The 19,524-nt window shown below is 40.3% G+C and overlaps 1 protein-coding gene across 7 annotated transcripts in view; it reads left to right on the top strand.

Moving 5' to 3' along the window:
• The window catches only part of ANKRD44 (ankyrin repeat domain 44), a 229,412-nt gene that overhangs the window by 62,233 nt on the left and 147,655 nt on the right, over positions 1-19,524 (top strand). For all 7 annotated transcript variants that reach the window (XM_042949565.1, XM_042949566.1, XM_042949572.1 and 4 more), the window contains exons 5-8: positions 8,995-9,195; positions 9,518-9,605; positions 12,010-12,152; positions 13,230-13,442. In XM_042949565.1, coding sequence (XP_042805499.1) covers positions 8,995-9,195; positions 9,518-9,605; positions 12,010-12,152; positions 13,230-13,442 — 645 coding nt within the window. The remainder of the gene's footprint in view (positions 1-8,994; positions 9,196-9,517; positions 9,606-12,009; positions 12,153-13,229; positions 13,443-19,524) is intronic.

The raw sequence follows: 19,524 nt of genomic DNA, 5'->3' as shown, positions 1-19,524 counted from the left end.
ACTGTCTTCTGCGTGACTCCCCAAAGGCTTCCTTCACCACCACCTCCCCTTTCTCTGACTACTCCCACTGCTGAGAAGAAATGAAGATATCTCTTGCCAAAGTGTTAGGGAAACATATTTTGAGATTCTATATAACACAGATGAGCAAGATTTGGGGCTTCCAGGAAGAGTTTTCTGAGGTGTGAATTATTTCTGATTGTTCCTCCTGTTTAACTTATTCTTAATGCTTTTTTGTTTTTCTTAGAAAAGAGCGGCCATAGGGGACAGGAATTAAATGCATATGAACCTGGACAGTTTAATACCTTGTTTATTAGAGGCCACCTAGTGAGGACACTGTTAAGTGTGCTACAGAGGCCTTGAAGGGTCACAGAGTGTGTCTTCCAGGACATGGTATTTAGGGCAGACACCCAGGCACCCAGCCTACTGTGGCCTGCATCCAAATGCAGCCGGCTTTTCACACATGCCTTTTCTTCTAGAATGAACTGAAGGTAGCACCAAAGGAGAATGGCTGAACTTTCACTTTCCTGTTCTAGCGGCTGTCTTTTGGTTAACAGCGTTAAAAATGATTGTGTCCTGTCTTTAGGCTGTAGAAGTGAGGATGTTGAGTCCAAATATATATTGTTACAGTGAACGTTTATTGAAACCTTAGTGTGTGCTAGGCAGAATGCTAGGCACTTTCTGTGCACGATCCCGTTTTAACCTCCGGGCCACTCTTTGAGACTGATAATGCTATTAATCCTAATGTAGGAAAGGTAATCTCAGTGAAGTTAGGTAACGAGCCTAACATGCCACAGCCAGTAAGTGGAGGAGCGTATAACTCGCGAATCTGCTCTCTTAACCACCATGATCTGCTGCTTCCCTCAGATCAGCCGAGCCCCCTGATGCATACTGCTCCTACCCATAAAATGGGTGTGCTTTTGTGTCTGTGCAGACAGAAGTCCTGACAAGTATAAAAATGTTTCCCAGAGCCGAGCAGGATAAGCATTTTATCATATAGCTCAAATTTTAATACTCATGCTTTCCCCCTTTCTCTAAAAAGCATTGTCATTATTGTGAGCTAAATGCTAGTAGACAGGAGGATTGCAAGAATTATATGGGAGACGGGAATGTTATTGCTTTCCTTAAGTTATTCCATGATTATAAAAAGATGATCACGTAGAGGACGTAGTACCGGGAATGAAAGAAAGTAAGCACTCTATGACCTATTACTTAGAATGTAGGTGAGTGATACTCAGATTTACTGCGCATTCATATTATCTGGGGTGCTTGTCACAAGTACCTGTTCTAGAACCTCATCTCCAGAGATTCTGATATAGCCTGTGGTCGCGCCCAGAAATCTGCATTTTAAAAAGAAGATTGTGACGCATGTGGTCTCCACACCACACTCTGAGAGCTGAGGTCTAACACCGGGAATACTTTAGTATCTGGCCTTCCCTGTGTCGAAAGGCAGCACTTCTTCAACAGTTGCCTTTGAGTTCCTCCATACCCCAGAGTCTCCAGGGAGCCCCCTTTGTACTGCTAGTTCTTGGAATAATTGAACTCCAATAATAATTATAATAATAAAGGTCAAGTTTAATTTAATAAGGAGGGCTTTTGGAGAAATATTCAATTAATTGAACAAATTAGTTGGGTACCGATTTATGCAATTCTTTCAGAATATGAAATTGCTGTAATCAATAGAGGGTGAAAGCCCCAAATGATTTCAGTAATAGAGTAAATGCCATCAGGACTGCGGGAAATGTCTTGTTAATACTGGCATATTTTTACTTAGAGAGTTTCTAATGATTATACCAATGCATTTATTCTACCCAAATATACTGAGTGTATACAGTATGCACAAGGCATCTGCCAGGCTTTGGGGAGAGTTTCTACAGAAAACTGGGTGAGACTCAGACCCCGGTCTAAACCAACTTACAGTTTATAACATTTGACATTGCTTATGCCTGCATGGACTCTCTATAGTCACAAACAATTACTTTTCCATGAGTAATTTATGACCACTTAAATGCAATGCACATTTGGAAGTGAAAAAACAAACATTAAGGGTGACAGTTTTTAAGACACATGCTTCCTATTTCTTTTCATCTTTTCCATGTGCTGCTGTGTATGTTTCTACTTCTTATTACAGGGTTCGGGTGGCCTTTTGTAAAGAGAGAAAGTCATAAAAAGTAGCAATAAAGTGACTGCAAATGCCGTCTCCAATTCCCTTCTGCGTGGCATCCCATGACAGTTGCTCACTCTATTATTTCCATGATTGATACAGAGCAGCCTACTGTGGAGTGTAATCCAACTAGGTCTACAGTCCTAACACTGAATGCTAACTGGGCTGATGCCTCCATTCAGGAAAAATGCCGGACTCCTCACATGTGCTTGTTCATTGTAAAGAAACAGTCTTTACGGGAGCCCTACTCACAGTGTGGGTTGTATACCCATCTAAGCCCGTGAGCTTTTGTCTTAAGACAAAATGATAAGAGTAAGCATTCAGAAACTTTTAGAGCAATTTAATGGAGCAATTTTTTTTAGAGCAATTTTTCATTTCACACCTGCTAAATTTAATAATGAAAGAATCAAGTTCAAAATTTGTCTTTGTCTTTTTAAATTTTATTATCCTACTAAATACTTTTTATTGTATTTCACAAAAGCATTGACTCATGATTGATTTGAAATAATATTTTTTTAAAAACTGGTCCTTCACCACAGATAGTTTGAGAAACACTGTTTAGGTATTTTTTTTTTTTAATGCTTATTTTTGAGAGACAGAGAGAGACAGAGCATGAGCGGGGGAGGGGCAGAGAGGGAGACACAGAATTCGAAGCAGGCTCCAGGTTCTGAGCTGTCAGCACAGAGCCCAACGCTAGGCTCAAACCCACAAATTGTGAGATCATGACCTTAGCTGAAGTTGGAGGCTTAACTGACTGAGGCGCCCAGGCGCCCCTAAGTATCTTTTCTTGATTCAGAAAGTGTTCAGTGTCCCTTGCCCCACATTAGTTTTCTTCTTTTCTTAATGCTGATTTATTTTTTTTTTTGAGAGAGAGAGAGCACACACACGTGAGCAGGGGAGGGGCAGAGAGAGAGGGGGGACAGAGGATCCGAAGTGGGCTCTGTGCTGACAGCAGAGAGTTCGACCGTGGTGCTCAAACTCACGAACCATGAAATCTTGATCTGAGCGAAGTTGGCCACTGAACTGACTGAGCTACCCGGCTGCCCCTAGTTTTCTTTTATCTTGTAAATTTCTGTCAGGGTGGACTCCTAGATTTTAGCTAGTGGGTGATACTAGGAGAGAAAGGCTTCTTTTGATTACAAAAATTATTAACTTCCTAAATAGCCATAAAATTACTCTCTCTTAAAACCAAATTAAAGTGCTTCCAAGATTAAAATTTTTGAAAGAGAAATGTAATTTTAAAGAAGGAAATTACTGTCTTTCTAAATCAAAGCTTTGTTTTTTACTGAAGTATTATATTAAATTTCTATTAATGTTTAAGCAGGTTTGGCCGGCTAAAACAGAGTTAAAAATTTTAAATAACTAAGGAGAATTAACATTTAAAAGTACTTATGTCAGCATGTTTGGCTGAAACTGTCCAGTGAGTAAGCTCTGGCCTGGTAGAAAATGCATAAGCCAGGCTCTTAATCAGCCAGGCTGACAGATCACTCCCCTTGAGTCAGTCACCCTGCCTATCACATGAAGCTGCCTATCAAATGAAGAGGTCAGGCCAGATGACCCCTGAAGCCTTCTACTACTTCTTTTTTTTTTTTATGTTTATTTATTTTTGAGAGAGAAAGAGAGTGTGAGCAAGGGAGGGACTGCGAGAAAGAGAGAGACACAGATTCTGAAGCAGGCTCCAGGCTCTGAGCTGTCAACACAGAGCCCCATGCAGGGCTCGAAATCACGAACGGTGAGATGAGGACCTGAGCCGAAGTCAGATGCTCAACGGACTGAGCCACCGAGGGGCTCCAGCCTTCTCTACTTCTAATATCCCATGTCTATGAAGTTAATTCCATAATAATTTTAGAATACTTGTATTTTCATTAAGAAAAAATAGTTAACTTTGGGGGGCCCCTGGGTGGCTCAATCAGTTAAGCACCTGACTCTTGATTTCGGCTTAGGCCACGATCTCATGGGTTGTAGGATCAAGCCCCGTGACAGGCTCTGCACTGACAGCATGGAGCCTGTTTGGGATTCTCTCTCCCTCTGTCTCTGCTCCTCCCCTGCTCACTCTCTCTCAAAATAAGTAAATAAACATTAAAACAAGTGTTAATTTTTGGAAAATAAGTAAGATACTCTCCTTTGTATGCTAAGTATTTCTAGATAGAGTCCTTTCTTGTCAAGTAAGATGAAAACAATGCAATCCATTGCATAAGCAGATAGAGAAATAAAAATGAAGAATGGCAAAGCTAAAACATTTTATAAAAGTAGATAAATAAAAGTAATGGTTATTCTAGGCATCCTTGAGCTATGACAGTTGAGTGTTGGTATGAGAGACAAATGTGACGAAGTTGGCACTCACATGGTACTTGCTTAAAGTTCAAGTGAAAGGAGACTTATTAGAAAGCCTACCTGCTTCTATTTTTTTCCCCATCCAGTCAATGAACTTGAACCTTTAACTTGTCTAATTTTGGGGGTGCAACTCTGATGCTGGTTAGGGCACCTTGCCTTCTAAATGGATATAACTGGCTGGAAACGATGTGCCATATCTTGTGCAAAGTCTAGCATTCTTCCAGTGATCCCAAAGAATTCCTGGAGATCTGAGCGTTTGGTTGCCTGGCTCCACCAACCTGCTCCTGATGTTTGTTTGGTTTATGTATCAGCTTTCTCTTCTTCATAGCCTGCTGACTCTGTTCCTGCCCAGATGTACACCTCTGCCCTGGGGTACAGGGCCCAAGTCCTCTCTCCTTTCTCTCTGTCCTCACCCCTTCCTTCCTACCAAGCTCCAAATGCTGCTTGTTGTATTATGCCCCAAAATGCATCTTGGTACATCCCCCTCCCAAATTCACTATAGACCCACCACTGCATAGCAAGGACTGAACACAGAGGCTTCTGCCCTCCTTAGAAGACTGTTTGGACTCAAAACAGTATTTTTTCATGTTGGTAAATAACAAAATTTTATTTTAACCGGATTTGATCATTTGCAATTTGTGGTAATTCAAACAAGGAGCAAGATGGACCAGGGCATCTGCAAACTTTTTCCAGCAAAAGCCAGATAGTAAATATGTTGAGTTTTGATGGCTGCATACTCTATTACAATTCAAACAAGCCATAGATAATATGTAAAGAAACGAATGACACTGTGTTTTAAGAAAGCTTTATTTACAAAAGCAGACCAAAATTTTTCTGTGTTTAAACTATTTTTAGAAGTATTGCCTATTTAACAATACAGATTTTCTTCCCGACAAACTCTAATACTACTTATTTATATATAAACTGTAACTGGTATGTAAATATATATTTTCTTGGCTTAACCTGTTACTTTGAATGAAATGTAAATCATTCTTAATCATTTAAAAGTAGGGCCTCTCCTAGGTAACATCTTATTCACCTAGTCTGAGTTACTCTCAAAGTAATCATATTTTGTTATCTTAAAAAAAAGGTTTTTGGGGCACCAAGGTGGCTCAGTTGGTTTAACGTCTGACTCTTGATTTCAGCTAAGGTCATGATCACAAGGTCATGGAGTTGAGCCCTGTGTTGACCTCTGCACCAAGCGTGGAGTCTTCTTGGGATTCTCTCTCTCTTGCTCCGCCCCACCCCTCTCTCTCAAAATAAAATAAATAAATAAATATATTAAGTAATTAAAATAAAATTTTTTCATGAATTCATTGGTCTTATGTCCGAACAGTATAAATTTGTGAAATGTTCATGTATAGTTTCTATTTTGTTAGTCTATTCTGAATTTAAATAATATTTAGTGCAAAGCAATAATCTGTATAAATACAGTAAAATAACACGCAAGACAAAGGAATTAAAAATATAGTGTATATTCTTATTTGCTGTGAATATGTACAATACCACTTTTATATTATTGCTTTATGATGGTTATCTCCAACCTTTTTGGCTGTATCTCTGCAAAACTTTTTCAGCATGCATCTTCAAGATATGCATCTTATTTACTTATAAATTATATATAGGAATGACTATTATTAGCTAATATTTCAAGTATATCACAATATACTTAGGGTGAGGCTTTTCATTTATCATAGTCTTACATAACCATGTAGCTAATAGACTTCTGATGATTTTCTTCTGTTTTGGCCAAGCTCTTGTCAGATCTGATTAAATTTGTCATTATTTTTACCCTGTAATGTGGATGATAGAAACCTTTTACTCAGAGTAGAACTGTCAGCTGTGACTGCACATTATTTACACTTGCATTTGTATTATCATCTTTAATCTGCAGGTTCCTTGCATACATCTTTTTAGTTTAAGGGTACATATTACAATCTGTAGATTGATTTGGCAGGCCCATCACTGTGCATTTCAGTGCATTCGGAGCAAATGAATGGAGAGGGCAAGGCTCACCCCCTCTGTGCCTGGAGGCCCCTCTGTTCCTGGAGGGCATCTCATTTCCTGCGAGGCAAGATCTTCTGTGGAGCTGAGGGCACAATGCCAACCCAGAAGTTAAATACTGGCTAAAATGCTTTCCTTTTTAAAGAAAACAAACATGAGTGGAGGTTCCAATATTTTCTTCCCACATCACAATAAATTGTATGTGCATCTGCATAAATCTCACAACTTTTGAGACCAAAGTTGATAAAAAATACCATCTTTTTCTTATGTAAATCTTAATCCTTATATTGTGGCTTAGCTCTTCCTTTGTTTGTTTTTTTTTCACCCAGCTAGCTTTTAAAACAGAGTCTGGAGGCATCTGGGTGGCTCACTTGGTTGAGCATTTGACTCTTGATTTCAGCTCAGGGCATAATCTCAGGTTGGTGGGATCAAGCCCCATGTGGAGCTCTGCGCTGACAGTGTGGAGCCTGCTTGGGAAATCTTTCTCTCTCTCCCTCTCTCTCTCTCTGTCTCCTTGGGCACCCTCCCCCTCCTCTTGCACATGCAGTCTGTCTGTCTCGCTCTCTTTCTAAAAAAAAAGAATGTGATTAATGTTTCTTTCAATCTTCTGCAGTGTTTCACATGTCATGGTTGAGCATTAAGAATACACATATACAAGGGCCCCTGGGTGGCTCAGTCGGTTAAGTGGACGACTTCAGCTCAGGTCATGATCTCATGGTTTGAGTTCAAGCCCCACATCAAGCTCTGCACTGACAGTGTGGGGTCTGCTTAGGATTCTTTCTCTTTCTCCCTCTCTCTCTGCCCCTCCCCCCACTTTCTCTCTCTCTCTCTCTCTCTCTCTCTCTCTCTCTCTCTCTCTCTTTAAAATAAGTAAACTTAAAAAAAGAGAGAGAGAGAAGAATACACGTAGACATGTTTCACTCTAACATGAGCTCCAGGAATGTTTCTTGCACATACAGTCTGTCTGTCTCGCTCTCTTTCTAAAAAAAAAGAATGACTAATGTTTCTTTCAATCTTCTGCAGTGTTTCACATGTCATGGTTGAGCATTAAGAATACACATATACAAGGGTAATATATTATTGCCTTGCTGAGGAGGTGTGGCATATATCCTTTTTTTTTTTCCTTTTTGGTAATTTTAACAAATTACTTGCTTGGGCCCTCTCAGTTTATTGTTTATAGCATCTAAATGGAGTCACACCGCATATTTAAACTGTATTCTCTAATTTGCAAAATTAAATGTTTTTGCTCTCATTCTACTGTCCAGGTTAGCCATTCATCTTAATGTGTTGCTGCTACTGATTCCTAGAACATTCTTCTTCATTATTTATGTCCCTGATAAAAATGTTAATTTCAAGAGTTCAAATAATTTACTCTCTGGGCACTTTTATGTACCTGCACAATAAAGTAGATCAGACAGTCCAGGCCTGTGAGGAATAAGGTGGACAGGGTAAGTTCTTGGTCTATGAAGGGTGGCAGGAGCGTGGTACCTTTCATTGTGTTTAATTGGTTTATTAATGCCACATTGACAAGATGTTCATAAAGGCATCCCACTCATTGGCTCTAGGGTTGTCTCTAGAAGTAAAGAGAAGCAGTCAACAGTCATTCCCACCTTGAGAGAAGCTATATCATTTTCTTGCTGTAACAGAAGAGTGTCCTAAATCTTAGCTGTATAACAAAATCCCCAGATGGCTTTACAGAAATTCTGAGGCCAGTTAGAATCTCCGGTGTGGGACCAGCCATCCGTATTTTTAAGAGTTCCCCAGGTGATTCCATTGCACAGCCAAGGTTGAGGTTTCAAGAGGCTAATAAGCTGATTAGATCAATAGAAGGAAAATTAAAAGTGTAAGTCTCAATAAAGGTGAAGGAACTCAACAGTAGAAAAAAAGTTACCTCACCATAACATGGAAAAAAGTTGGGAAAAGATGGAACAATTTTGTAGCTTCAAGTTGAGGTAGTAATAGACATCTTCCCTTGATTGCTATGGATCACACAGTGAAGTAGTTAAGATGTTGGCAGAGAAAACCAAAGATTTATGAATTGATCCAAGAATGTCTGAAGGACTTTGAGGTCTTTGGCTTTGGATGATGGAGGCTTGCGGACAAACACTTCCAACTTTACATTATCTTTGGGGGCTTTTTGACCTATGGATATTTTTACCCTGGCATGCATACCTACGCATGACTGCTCACATTTAACCTAAGGCTGCTTATACCTCATTAAGAAACCTTACATTTAGAAGGTTTATTTGGTTTTGAAGATGTGCCAAGACTCCTGGTCTAGCAAATAAAGTGGATCTGTTTTCATCTGTGCCACTCTTTTGATCTTTATCGTATATTACCTAGCTTTTCTCAGAAGAATATACATCATGAGCCAGCCTCTGAGGGCATGGAGCCTTCCCTTCCTGTAGTTCTGGGGTCTGGTAAAGCGTCTTCTATTCAATAAGTATTGACTGAGCATTTGTCAGTGACCCCTGCAAACTCCGCTTTGGTTGCAGGAAGCAGTACAAGTATTGATTAAGCACTCGGCTGACGTCAATGCGAGGGACAAGAACTGGCAGACCCCCCTCCACGTAGCAGCTGCCAATAAGGCTGTCAAGTGTGCAGAAGTGATCATTCCCCTGCTGAGCAGCGTCAACGTCTCCGATCGAGGGGGGCGCACAGCCTTGCACCATGCTGCCCTGAATGGCCATGTGGAGGTGAGTGCCCTCATCACTGGGAGCAAGAATTCTTACTACAGACTCCCTTAGCCCCAGGTGGGACCTAATCTTAGTGCTGAGGGTTTTAGAGAGTGTGATGCTTACATCTGTACACCAAACCTTAGGCAACCATAGCAATTTTTAAATTCACAGCCAGTGGGTTAAAAAAGTAGCCATCACCTCAGTCTTTTCCTCTGATACACATGCCTCACGGTTGTCTGTGACATCATCTTCATACTTTGTGTGAACTCCAGGTTTCTGACCCGCCTTGAGATTTGATGTTAATTTGACTCAGAGTATCTGCATGTTGGTTTTCTTCCAGATGGTCAACTTACTCTTGGCCAAAGGAGCAAACATCAACGCATTTGACAAAAAGGACCGGCGTGCTCTGCACTGGGCAGCATATATGGGTAAGGATTCCATGAATGGAAGGGAAAGTGCAGATACCTGTACCTAAAGAAGCCACAGCCCTGCCATTAACCATGTAGGCCTTCTCTTGGGCAGGCCTGACTTCTTTCCAAGGTTGGAATTCACCTGAGTTAAGATTTGGTCCATTTTACTGGCATACATAGAGCACTCTAGTTACACAGTTGCTTTCTCAGAGATTCATTCACCCCACAGAGAGGAAGAGGGATGAATCATGGCCCAGACCTCATTGAATGGGTTTCAGTCGGGACTGGAGAGTGGCGTGAATTGAGCTGCTTTTGAGCTTGTCATGGCAGCAAAATGAAGTGTTCAAAAAGAAAGAGGGCTGGCTAGCAAAGCAAGGACATAAATTCCATTTGTCCTTTTATTTATAAATATTTTTGAAATAAAAAGGAAGGAAGGGCAGCCCCCTGGCTGTTATGGAGGTTGAAGTGACGAGAGTAACCATGGAGTATCCTGCTTCTGTACCACCGCGAGGCTGGGGCTTGCCACTCCCGCTTCTGCCAGCTTGCTGGGGAGAGATGAAGGGAGCCGTGACATTTCCGTGTTTTTCCTTTTCACTTCTGTTGGCACGAATACCACTCACAAATGACAGACCTCATGGAATTTATTCTCAGTGTAGACTTGTGGGAAATGAAGAGCTAAGATCCTTCCTTTGTGTTTCTAACTGGAGAATGTCTTGCAATTTGAAAAGCTGATAGGATTCTGTCAGCCCCAAGTTATAAACAACCTGAATGCCCATCCACAGGAGATTGTGTTGGTGAATTATAAAGATAAGCACAATGGGACACTATCCTGTAACTATAGTGATGATGTCATTAGTATTTATTAACATACAAAGATTCTGTGATGTGTTAAGTAAAAACAGATCAATACACAGTATGGATATTATGATCCTCATTTTTGTAAAAAAAAAAAAAAAAATCCATGCAATCTAAACTATCTATTCGGCTGTCTATTCAGTATACACTGAAATGTCTTTTCAGTATTACACACTGAAATGTTGGCTGACCATCTGAAGGGATTGGTGATTATGGATGATTTTGGTTTCCTTTTAACACCATTTTGCCTTTTCCGAATTCTTTTTAGTAGGCATACAGGCCTTTTATTATCATAAAAATAATAACATTAATTGTGGGGAGAAAAAAGAGTGGATTGGGTAGGGATGAAATAAATTATGTGGCTGTAGATGAGTCTGCATGGACATTTGTGCTTAAAACATCAGAATCTTAAGATCTTGCAAGCATTATCATTTTTTTTTTTAAAGACAGCAGGGACTTTTGTGCCGACTGAAGCAGATTGGATGTCTGCATGGTACCTGCAGGACTGGAGTCAGGAGGCCATTTGCCAGACTGGTGTTTGTGTAGAGCACACACTAGGCTAGTGAGATGGGACTCAAAGAACCTGGGGTTTCAAGTTTGTTCTTTGCTAACATGTAGTTAAAACATTTGTGTAGAATTGCTTTCAGCATTTGTATGGAATTGCTTTTTGTGTGTCATCAGTATACAAATAGGAAAAAAATATATAGATGACTATCTTTAGGGAATAAAGGACAAAACCAGGACAAAAGATAACACCACTTAAGCTTAAGATAGTACCACTAGTAACTGAAAGTAATTTTTCCATATACAAGTCTTGGGGGAAAAGAGTCAAATTTTAATACAACAAGCCATGGCCAAATGCTCTCTCTGTGTCTCACACACATACACACACACACACACACACACACACACACACACTTCTCTCCCTCCCCCCCCCAATACACCCCTCCCTCCATCTCTCTCTTTCTCACACATATGCACACACAATCCCACATGCATCTTAGACCCTTGGAGTTAGTACTTACCTTCTACCCTTCAATTATGAACCATGTTTACAGCAATGACCCAAAGCATCAAATAATCTTCAGTCACAATATAAAGGCCAAACACATTTATCATACTATTTATATAGTGAGATAGGGTATAAAGGAAACTATTCTAGAAAATATGTCAACAGGAGTTGAAACTAGAAGGGTTTCTATTTAGCCAGTAATTCACAAGAATACTTTTAAGTTGAACCATATGAATTGCCACTTCTGTGATCCACAACTATGGTCAAGCAGCAGCAATATAATTTAACAATAATCTGGAGTTATTCCGATTGATTTTTTTTCTTCCATTAGTTTTTCCAAACCAAATTGTCATTGTTGGACTTTTCAGTGAGGAATGGCAATTGCTTTCAAAAGCACCGGTTTTATTTTAACATATTTTAGGTTGTGGTACTAACATATTTAGCAGGATTTGCAATATTGGTGACAGTAGAAGCTAATAGTGGTGATTTAGGCAGAATAAATTATCAAATTATCCTAAAAGGTTCACCATGTCTTATGTTGTTTTGTTTGTAAAGGCCACCTGGATGTCGTGGCATTGCTCATTAACCACGGCGCAGAAGTGACTTGTAAGGATAAGAAGGGTTATACCCCCCTGCACGCTGCAGCCTCCAACGGACAGATCAACGTTGTCAAACATCTCCTGAATCTAGGGGTGGAGGTGAGCTATGTTTAATGCATCAACCCATGGTGTATTTGTGGGTTTTCTGTTGTTCTGAAATTGAATCCTGTTTGATTTTTAATTCCAGAGGGTAAAAAAAAAACAAAAACCCCACCTTCTTTTCTAGCGTCCTGTCTTTTTGAGTTTACAGGGGCAATCAATGAAGGGCAATGGGGGCATATAGCAAGTAATGAAAAACCAGAAACAGGCTAACTTTCTGTATCAACATAGAGAATTATAAACATATATGTTGCCTGCAGTACATATTATTAACCTGTTGTTTTTTAAATAGGCTACGGTTCTTCATCCCACCTTCAGAATTCAGCCTTCTAAGTTGTGGTGTACATGCAGAAATCAAGGAGTGAGTGGCAGGGACAAACAGCAGAAATGTCCAATGCTGAGCTGGAGAAGTCAGCCCCATCCCAGCCTCCCTCAACTAGCAGAACAGGGGCAGTGTGGGGCTTTGGAACATCCCTGTCCCTGGAGGAAAGGAAAACCAAGTTGCAATGCTGAGACTGAGATAGTGAAACCCAGCAGTGCAGCAGTTCTGGGACAGCAGGAGAGAGCCCTGAGCTAAACCCCTAAGACAGCTCTTGGCTCTGCAGCTGGGACGTGGCCGTGGGAGGTGTCAGACGGCAGAGCCAAACCAAGTGGCTTCTGAGCCCAACTCCTAGTTTAGAATCTGCAGCACCTCCCTGCATATCTCCCAACCCTTTGCTTCCCATTCTCTGTTGAGTTTTGGCTCTTTTCTTCCCTGATTCAGTTCTCCTCTGCCATTCTGAGGCAGTTTTGCCTTTCACTCTTTATCCCTTCCCTTGCTGAAAAATCTCTCCCCACGACTTGAAACTCCCAACTCTTCCTCCCAGTTCACTTTTTGTCACATTCACTTTTTGCTGTCTTTATCTTGGGATGACAGGCATTCCCAGGATGACCACACCGGGACAAGAGAAAGCTCTGAATAATTATGTTGGCAGATGGAAGTTTACTTCCCTTAGTGTAGCCATTAAGCTTTTTTGTGGAAAATGCAATAAAGTGGCTCTGGTGATTTTACCCATCCTGTGTTGGTCTCATTTGCAGATTGATGAAATCAACATCTATGGAAACACGGCCCTTCACCTCGCCTGCTACAACGGGCAGGATGCTGTAGTTAATGAGCTGACTGACTACGGTGCTAACGTGAACCAGCCCAACAACAGCGGGTTCACCCCTTTGCATTTCGCTGCTGCCTCCACACACGGTGCTTTGTGTCTTGAACTATTGGTAAACAACGGGGCGGATGTTAACATCCAGGTACGACATTCTCAGTCTCTCTCTGGGCTAAATACCTTTGCGTTGAGCCTCTGTGTGAGCAAAATCAACTGTTGTAAATTATGCCCTGTTTTAGTAAACGACAGCCTTGCCCTGTGTGGATGTGTTACAGAAACTTAGCTGTGTTGTTACCACAGAAATGGTAGGACCAGCTGGAAGACACTGAGGGTCTAGCCACATGCTTTTGGTAGCTTAGTGAATGTTCTAGAGCAAATACTGGTCTCAGGGATGTTGGCTTGGCTTGGTTTCTAACACTGAGGTGAATGTTGAGCTAACATGGCAGAACTGCTTGAGAATCAAAAGGAAAGCCTAAGCCAATGATCTCAGGTCTGTTCCTAACCCTGGCATGGCCCTCCAAAAAGTTTCTCAGGCACTGTCCAATAGTAAACCCTAGGTAGTGGCTTTAGTAATGTAACATTGACCTGGACCTGATAGTCTTTATTCAGCACACTTACTGAAGATCATCTCGTGCCCTCTGTTTAGTTCGGAAGGAGTACTCCAAGATGAGATGTGAGCTCTGCCTTCAAGGAATTTACAGTACGGTAAGGAGATAGTGTGCTCAAGTGTTCATGAGGCAAGAGAGGAATGTGCTGAGTGGCACGAGACAATAATAGAGTGCTGCAAACTGTAAGAAGCAGTGCTTATTTCTCGAGGATCAAAAATGGAGCCTGCTTTTGAGCTGAGACTCAGAAGATTGATATCAGTTGATGTGAGGAGGGATAGAGAGAATCTGAGAGAGAGCACTCCAGGTAAAGAGAACCACATGAAAGGGTTTGGGAATTCTGGATAGGAAAAGCTCTGGGTAGACTCTAGGTTAGTAGTTAGCTCACTATAACAGGTAACCAAGAGGAACTTATGCGTGCAGCCCTCGCCATCCAGGTTACACCATTTGAATGCATTTAGGTTGTAGCAGAATATCCTGACCTGTACCAAGTGACCTTGTACTCATCCTCAGCTTCCCTTATCCCAAGCACACAGGAATCTTAAAGCAAGGTCCCAATGTGTTCTGCCTCTGCTTTTGAAAAATTACCATTCCTGAAATTCAATTTTAAGAATATTGGATCAATCTGTTTTATTTTTTTAAGATTTATTTACTTACTGAAGTAATCTCTCTACCCAACTTGCAGTTCAAACTCACAACCCCAAGATCAAGTGTCATACGCTCTACCAACTGAGCCGGCCAGGTGCCCGTGGATCAATCTATTTTAATGACCTTTCCCATTCACTATTAAAATCTTTTTACTTTTTTTGTTACAATTTTTAATAGTGAGGAAATATGAGACGAATTTTCAGAATGGTGATTTATTGTGCCTGAATGAAATGTATGAAAGAAAGTACCCAGGAGCAAGCTGAGATGTGACCTGACCAATGAAAGGGCTTATCAACTAGCTGAGGAGTTTGGGCTTCTATAAGTTGTGGGGACCAATACTCATTATAGAGGTCATGTGATCTAAACTGACAATTAGAAATAGTAATCTGGCCACACAACACCAGAGAAAAAATTGTATATATGACTACATAAATTTTTTTAATGTTTATATGGCAAAACAAAACAAACCCCCAAAAACAAAACAAAACACAACAAAAAAACGCGGACATAAACTAAATTGAAAGAGGAACAACTCAGAAGAATTTTTTCTGCAATACACATGATAAACAAAATGTTAATACATTTAATATATAAGGAGCTCATAAAAATCAATAAGAAAAAGTCTGATGGGGTGCCTGGGTGGCTCAGTCGGTTAAGCATCTGACTTTGGCTCAGGTCACGATCACACAGTTTGTGGTTTCGAGCCCCACATCAGGCTCTGTGCTGACAGCTCAGAGATTGGAGCCTGCTTCAGATTCTGTGTCTCCCTCTCTCTCTGCCCCTTACCTGCTTGCGCTCTGTCTCTCCCTCAAAAATAAACATTAAAAAAAAAAAAAAGTCTGAAAATCTTCTATAAAATCTGGGCAAAGGCCAATCACAAGACTGATAATACAATATCCATTAAACCTATGAAAAATATTCAGTATCATTAGTAACTAGAAAAATGCAAACTAACACACAGGTATATCTGCCTTTAAGATTGGCAAATATGAAAAAAAAGGAAAAAAGGAAAAGAAAAAAAGATTGGCAAATGTGAACAAGACTTGTAATACCTAGTGTTATCAGTGAAAAAATTAATATGCAGTAACTAAATATCTAATTTTTTAATTTAAAAAAGTATGTGTCTGGGTATATGAATAAAAAGAGAAAAATATTTGGAATATATACCAATATAATATCACTGCAGAGAGGCAAAATTATGATTTGGGTTTTTAGTTTCTTTTTTATATACTTGTTTTAATCTTCTGATTGTAATACATGAGCATGTGTTATTTTTATATCCAGGTGAGAAAAAACTATTTTCATTTTTATAAAAAGAAAATTCAGGTGTAGTGGACCTAGAGAGAGGACAATTAGAGAATAAATGAAAGTCAATAAAACTGGTCTAGATAAGAAGCAATGAGCCCAGGAGAGTTGGGACAACCAACAGAAGAGAGAGGCTTCGCAGAAAGAAAATCAATGAAATTTGGATGGATAGGAGATAGAGGAATTGAAGACAAATGTAAGAAATGAAATCTGGTTAAGAGATAATACAGAATAGTAGTTAAGTGTTCAGTTCTGAGGCTGGACTGCCTATATTCCAATCCTAGCCTTGACTTTCAGTAATTATGTAATCATAAACAACCTCTCTGTGTGTCCGTTTATCTGTAAAGTTGGGGAAACAGTAGCATCTTCTTCATGGAACTGCTGTGAGGACCAAACAAGTTACCTCACATAAATTACTTAGAACATTGTCTTCCACATGTCAAGCACTCAGTAAACAATTATCATTATTAAGGGGGATGTTAGGAGAAAGAGTAGGCTTAGGAGGTAAAACTGGGAAGTTTAGTTTTTGAGAAGGTAATTTTGAGCCTTTGGTACAGTCTGAGAAAACCAACAATGGAAAATGTGATCCTCCAGCATGGGAGAGCAGTAGAAAATAGAAGAAAAAAAATTAGGCTGCCTCATTCACACAGAGGTGATCGATAGTGGAGGCTCAGAGAAAAGGTTGAGGTCACCCAAGGAGAGAGTGCATGAGGAGAGGAAGGATGAAGGAAGGATGCCAGTAACCCTTTGGTCTTAGGATCAGGAAGAGGAGGAAGAGCCAGAGAAAGGGATGAAAAAAGAAGAGTTGGATAAGATAGAAAGGAAGTGGAGGGGAGTATAATGTCTTCATGAAGGTGGAAAACAGGCAGAAATGAAGAAGAGAGTGTTGAGTGGAGTCAATCCAGGGTGCTAGGTGGGGGTAAGAGACAAAGGGGCATCAAAGAGACTGAGGACCTGTAACCGAAGGTGGGAAGAGTCATCATATGGCGTTGAAGTCACAGAGGACAGTGGTGAGAAGGCAGGAGGTTTACAGGTGGCCAAACTTCTTGTCCCCAAAACTTGTGACACTTGTATTGCCATACTGGTATCTGAAGGAAATCCTTGAATTCTCCAAAGAAAGGAAAATTATTGAAGTTAAATAAAATAGCTCGCTTCACCAACCTTCAGTTAATTAATTCAAAGAGCTGTCTGATGTTCTCTATTCCCTCTTCAAACCATGCCAACTGGTGCTCTCAGTGTGCCTGAGAACAAGGCTAGAGGGCCACTTTCTGGGACACCTCCCTACTTCTCCCAGTTAACTATGCTGTCTCAGTTTATGGCAGCCTTCTCTCCCATAAAATGTGCCTGGAAAGCATGACCACTTAATTTAAAGAATTAATTTTTCCTGTACACTGCTAATCATCAATACAATATGGAAATACCTTTTTTTTTTTTTTTAAATCTGAGACTTAGGTTTATGTAATAGCTGATCTATGTAAGTGGGACTTTGGTTCAAATCTAGCCTTCTCCTTCGGTCTCCTTCAATCTACTCTGTTTACATCGGATTTCCTTCTCTTGAATCCTCCTTCATGATTCCGGATTCACCCTGGAGCCATAATCTGTCGCCCATTTCCGTAGAGCCATTCTGTCTGACTCTGGAGGTAGCTTTCTAATGGAAGTTGTTATCTCTGTGTACCACAGTGCTCCTTGGATTTTGAAAGTGTTTGTAGATTCCAAGACAATTTGTATTTGTTTAGATCTTCCAGAGTTTGACAGAAATAGCATATTGAAATGCGGCCAATACCCATGCACATGTTCACGTTGTTTTCCTCTATCATTACAAAGTACTAAGAGTGACGTCTTCATGAGCAAGTACAAGATGATGGAGAGGGGAAGGAGGACGTGTGTCCTGCACACATTTTACAATCCCTCGTTTTGCTTCAATTGACCATGGCCCTACCTCTGACTTTGTAGTGTTGGTTTAATTATGATAAAATAATAAAGACACAATACTTTATACAATAATCCATTGAAGGTTCACTTGTATTTTGCAAATAGGAAGAGCCCAAGAAGATACAAAATAATTTTTCTTCTCCATTGCACATTACATTGTAATTCTGTAACATCTCAAAGCTCTTTTTGGAAGCATTCAAAATGTTAAAGAAGGCACTAAATACATAGCTATTCCAAATACTACTTAGATAGATTCAGAAATTACCATTGCCAGGTTTCCTGCCTCCAGGTCACTAGTATTCAGCCTGCCCATGGTCTGAATTCTTTTCCATCCGTGGGCCCTTAGTCTTTTTAGCCCTCAGACACTGGAGCTGAAGCCCATCACACATCTATTGAAGTGAACCAGCTCCCTTCTGTATATGTACCAGGTCTGAATTATAGAATGAGTTGCACAGCAGAGGTTAAAGGTGAAATGGGACAGGCGAGAGAAAGAAAGCAGTGATAAGGACATGACGACTTTGGAGAGGATGTGAGGAAAAAAGAGAGAAATGGATGAGGACTAACCATGTACCATCTCTGGCTTTTAGAACCATTTAAAAAATTGGACTACGTACGGCTTTTTGCAAATTAGGGTTTTATATTGCTCTTCCATTGAATTAGGAAGCCCTTTTGCACTTCTGACACATTCCCCCTAACCCTTGCAGGCTGACCTTAATGTTATCTTCTAGATGCTCTATTGCCTTCCAGTAGGACCATTGAGCTGTGTGACTCCAGGAGACATGTGCCACAGACAACACAATGCCTTCAAGTTCCTGGGTAGTAAGATATGTCTGGGTTTAGGGAGGATTTGGGGGATGTTGGAGGATGAGGAAAGAAGGCATTCAAAGTGGAAGAAATGAAAGGATTTCTCAGGAGAATGGTGGTCAAGGAAATTGAGATACCCCATTTAGTGAAGGGTATTTCATTCTGTCCTGGAAGAGTACTAATGTTTATAAAATATTCTTTATCTTTATTAGTTTTTCTTCATGAGCGTGGCTGAACCATGCCTACATCAATAGAAGGGCTTCTGGCTTAATTTTAAAAAATTCTCAAAATAACAGAATTTTCCAAGCACTAACTACAATGGGGAAATGAGTCTAGAAATAGGAAAGAGACTAGGAATTAAGAAAAAAATCTTATAAAAGCAGAGATTTGAATAAATGGAAGAACTGAACATATCCTCTCTTTTGAGAATGCAAAGAATGTTTTATCCTTCTCTGAAGTTCTTAAAACAGCAGCAGTAACAACAAACACCCAGTGTGACAGATTTCTCAGGCAGATAATGAAACTCAGTAGGATCCCTAGTCTCAACCTGAGTATCCTGAGTTCTAACTTGTAAAGACTAAATAAAAAGTACCATCGATTGGACCTTCATTAGTTTCCAATGGCTTTTGAAATAGCAAGTTCCCTTTACATCCATGCCATATAAACATAATTGTTCCCCAATGGCTGCCATGATTCTCTCAATGCTTCCTGGCCCCACCTCCGGCCACCATATCCCTAAGGGGGAAAAATCAGCTAAGGACTGGACTCAGTGGTTGATGAACCCAGGCAAAGATTGATCTGATATAGCTGTCGTTTGTATTTTATGAAAATTTGGTTGTCCTATTTATTTGTCCCCTTACCAAATGCACAACCACTCCATGGGAGAAAAGGGTGCAGTGTTTTCTGTCCCTGAAATGGAACCAGCATTGTCAA

Source organism: Panthera leo, chromosome C1 (genome assembly GCF_018350215.1).
Source record: "Panthera leo isolate Ple1 chromosome C1, P.leo_Ple1_pat1.1, whole genome shotgun sequence".
NCBI lineage: Eukaryota > Metazoa > Chordata > Mammalia > Carnivora > Felidae > Panthera > Panthera leo.
Note: the sequence above shows the minus strand (reverse complement) of the source record. Positions and strands in the feature narration are given on the sequence as shown.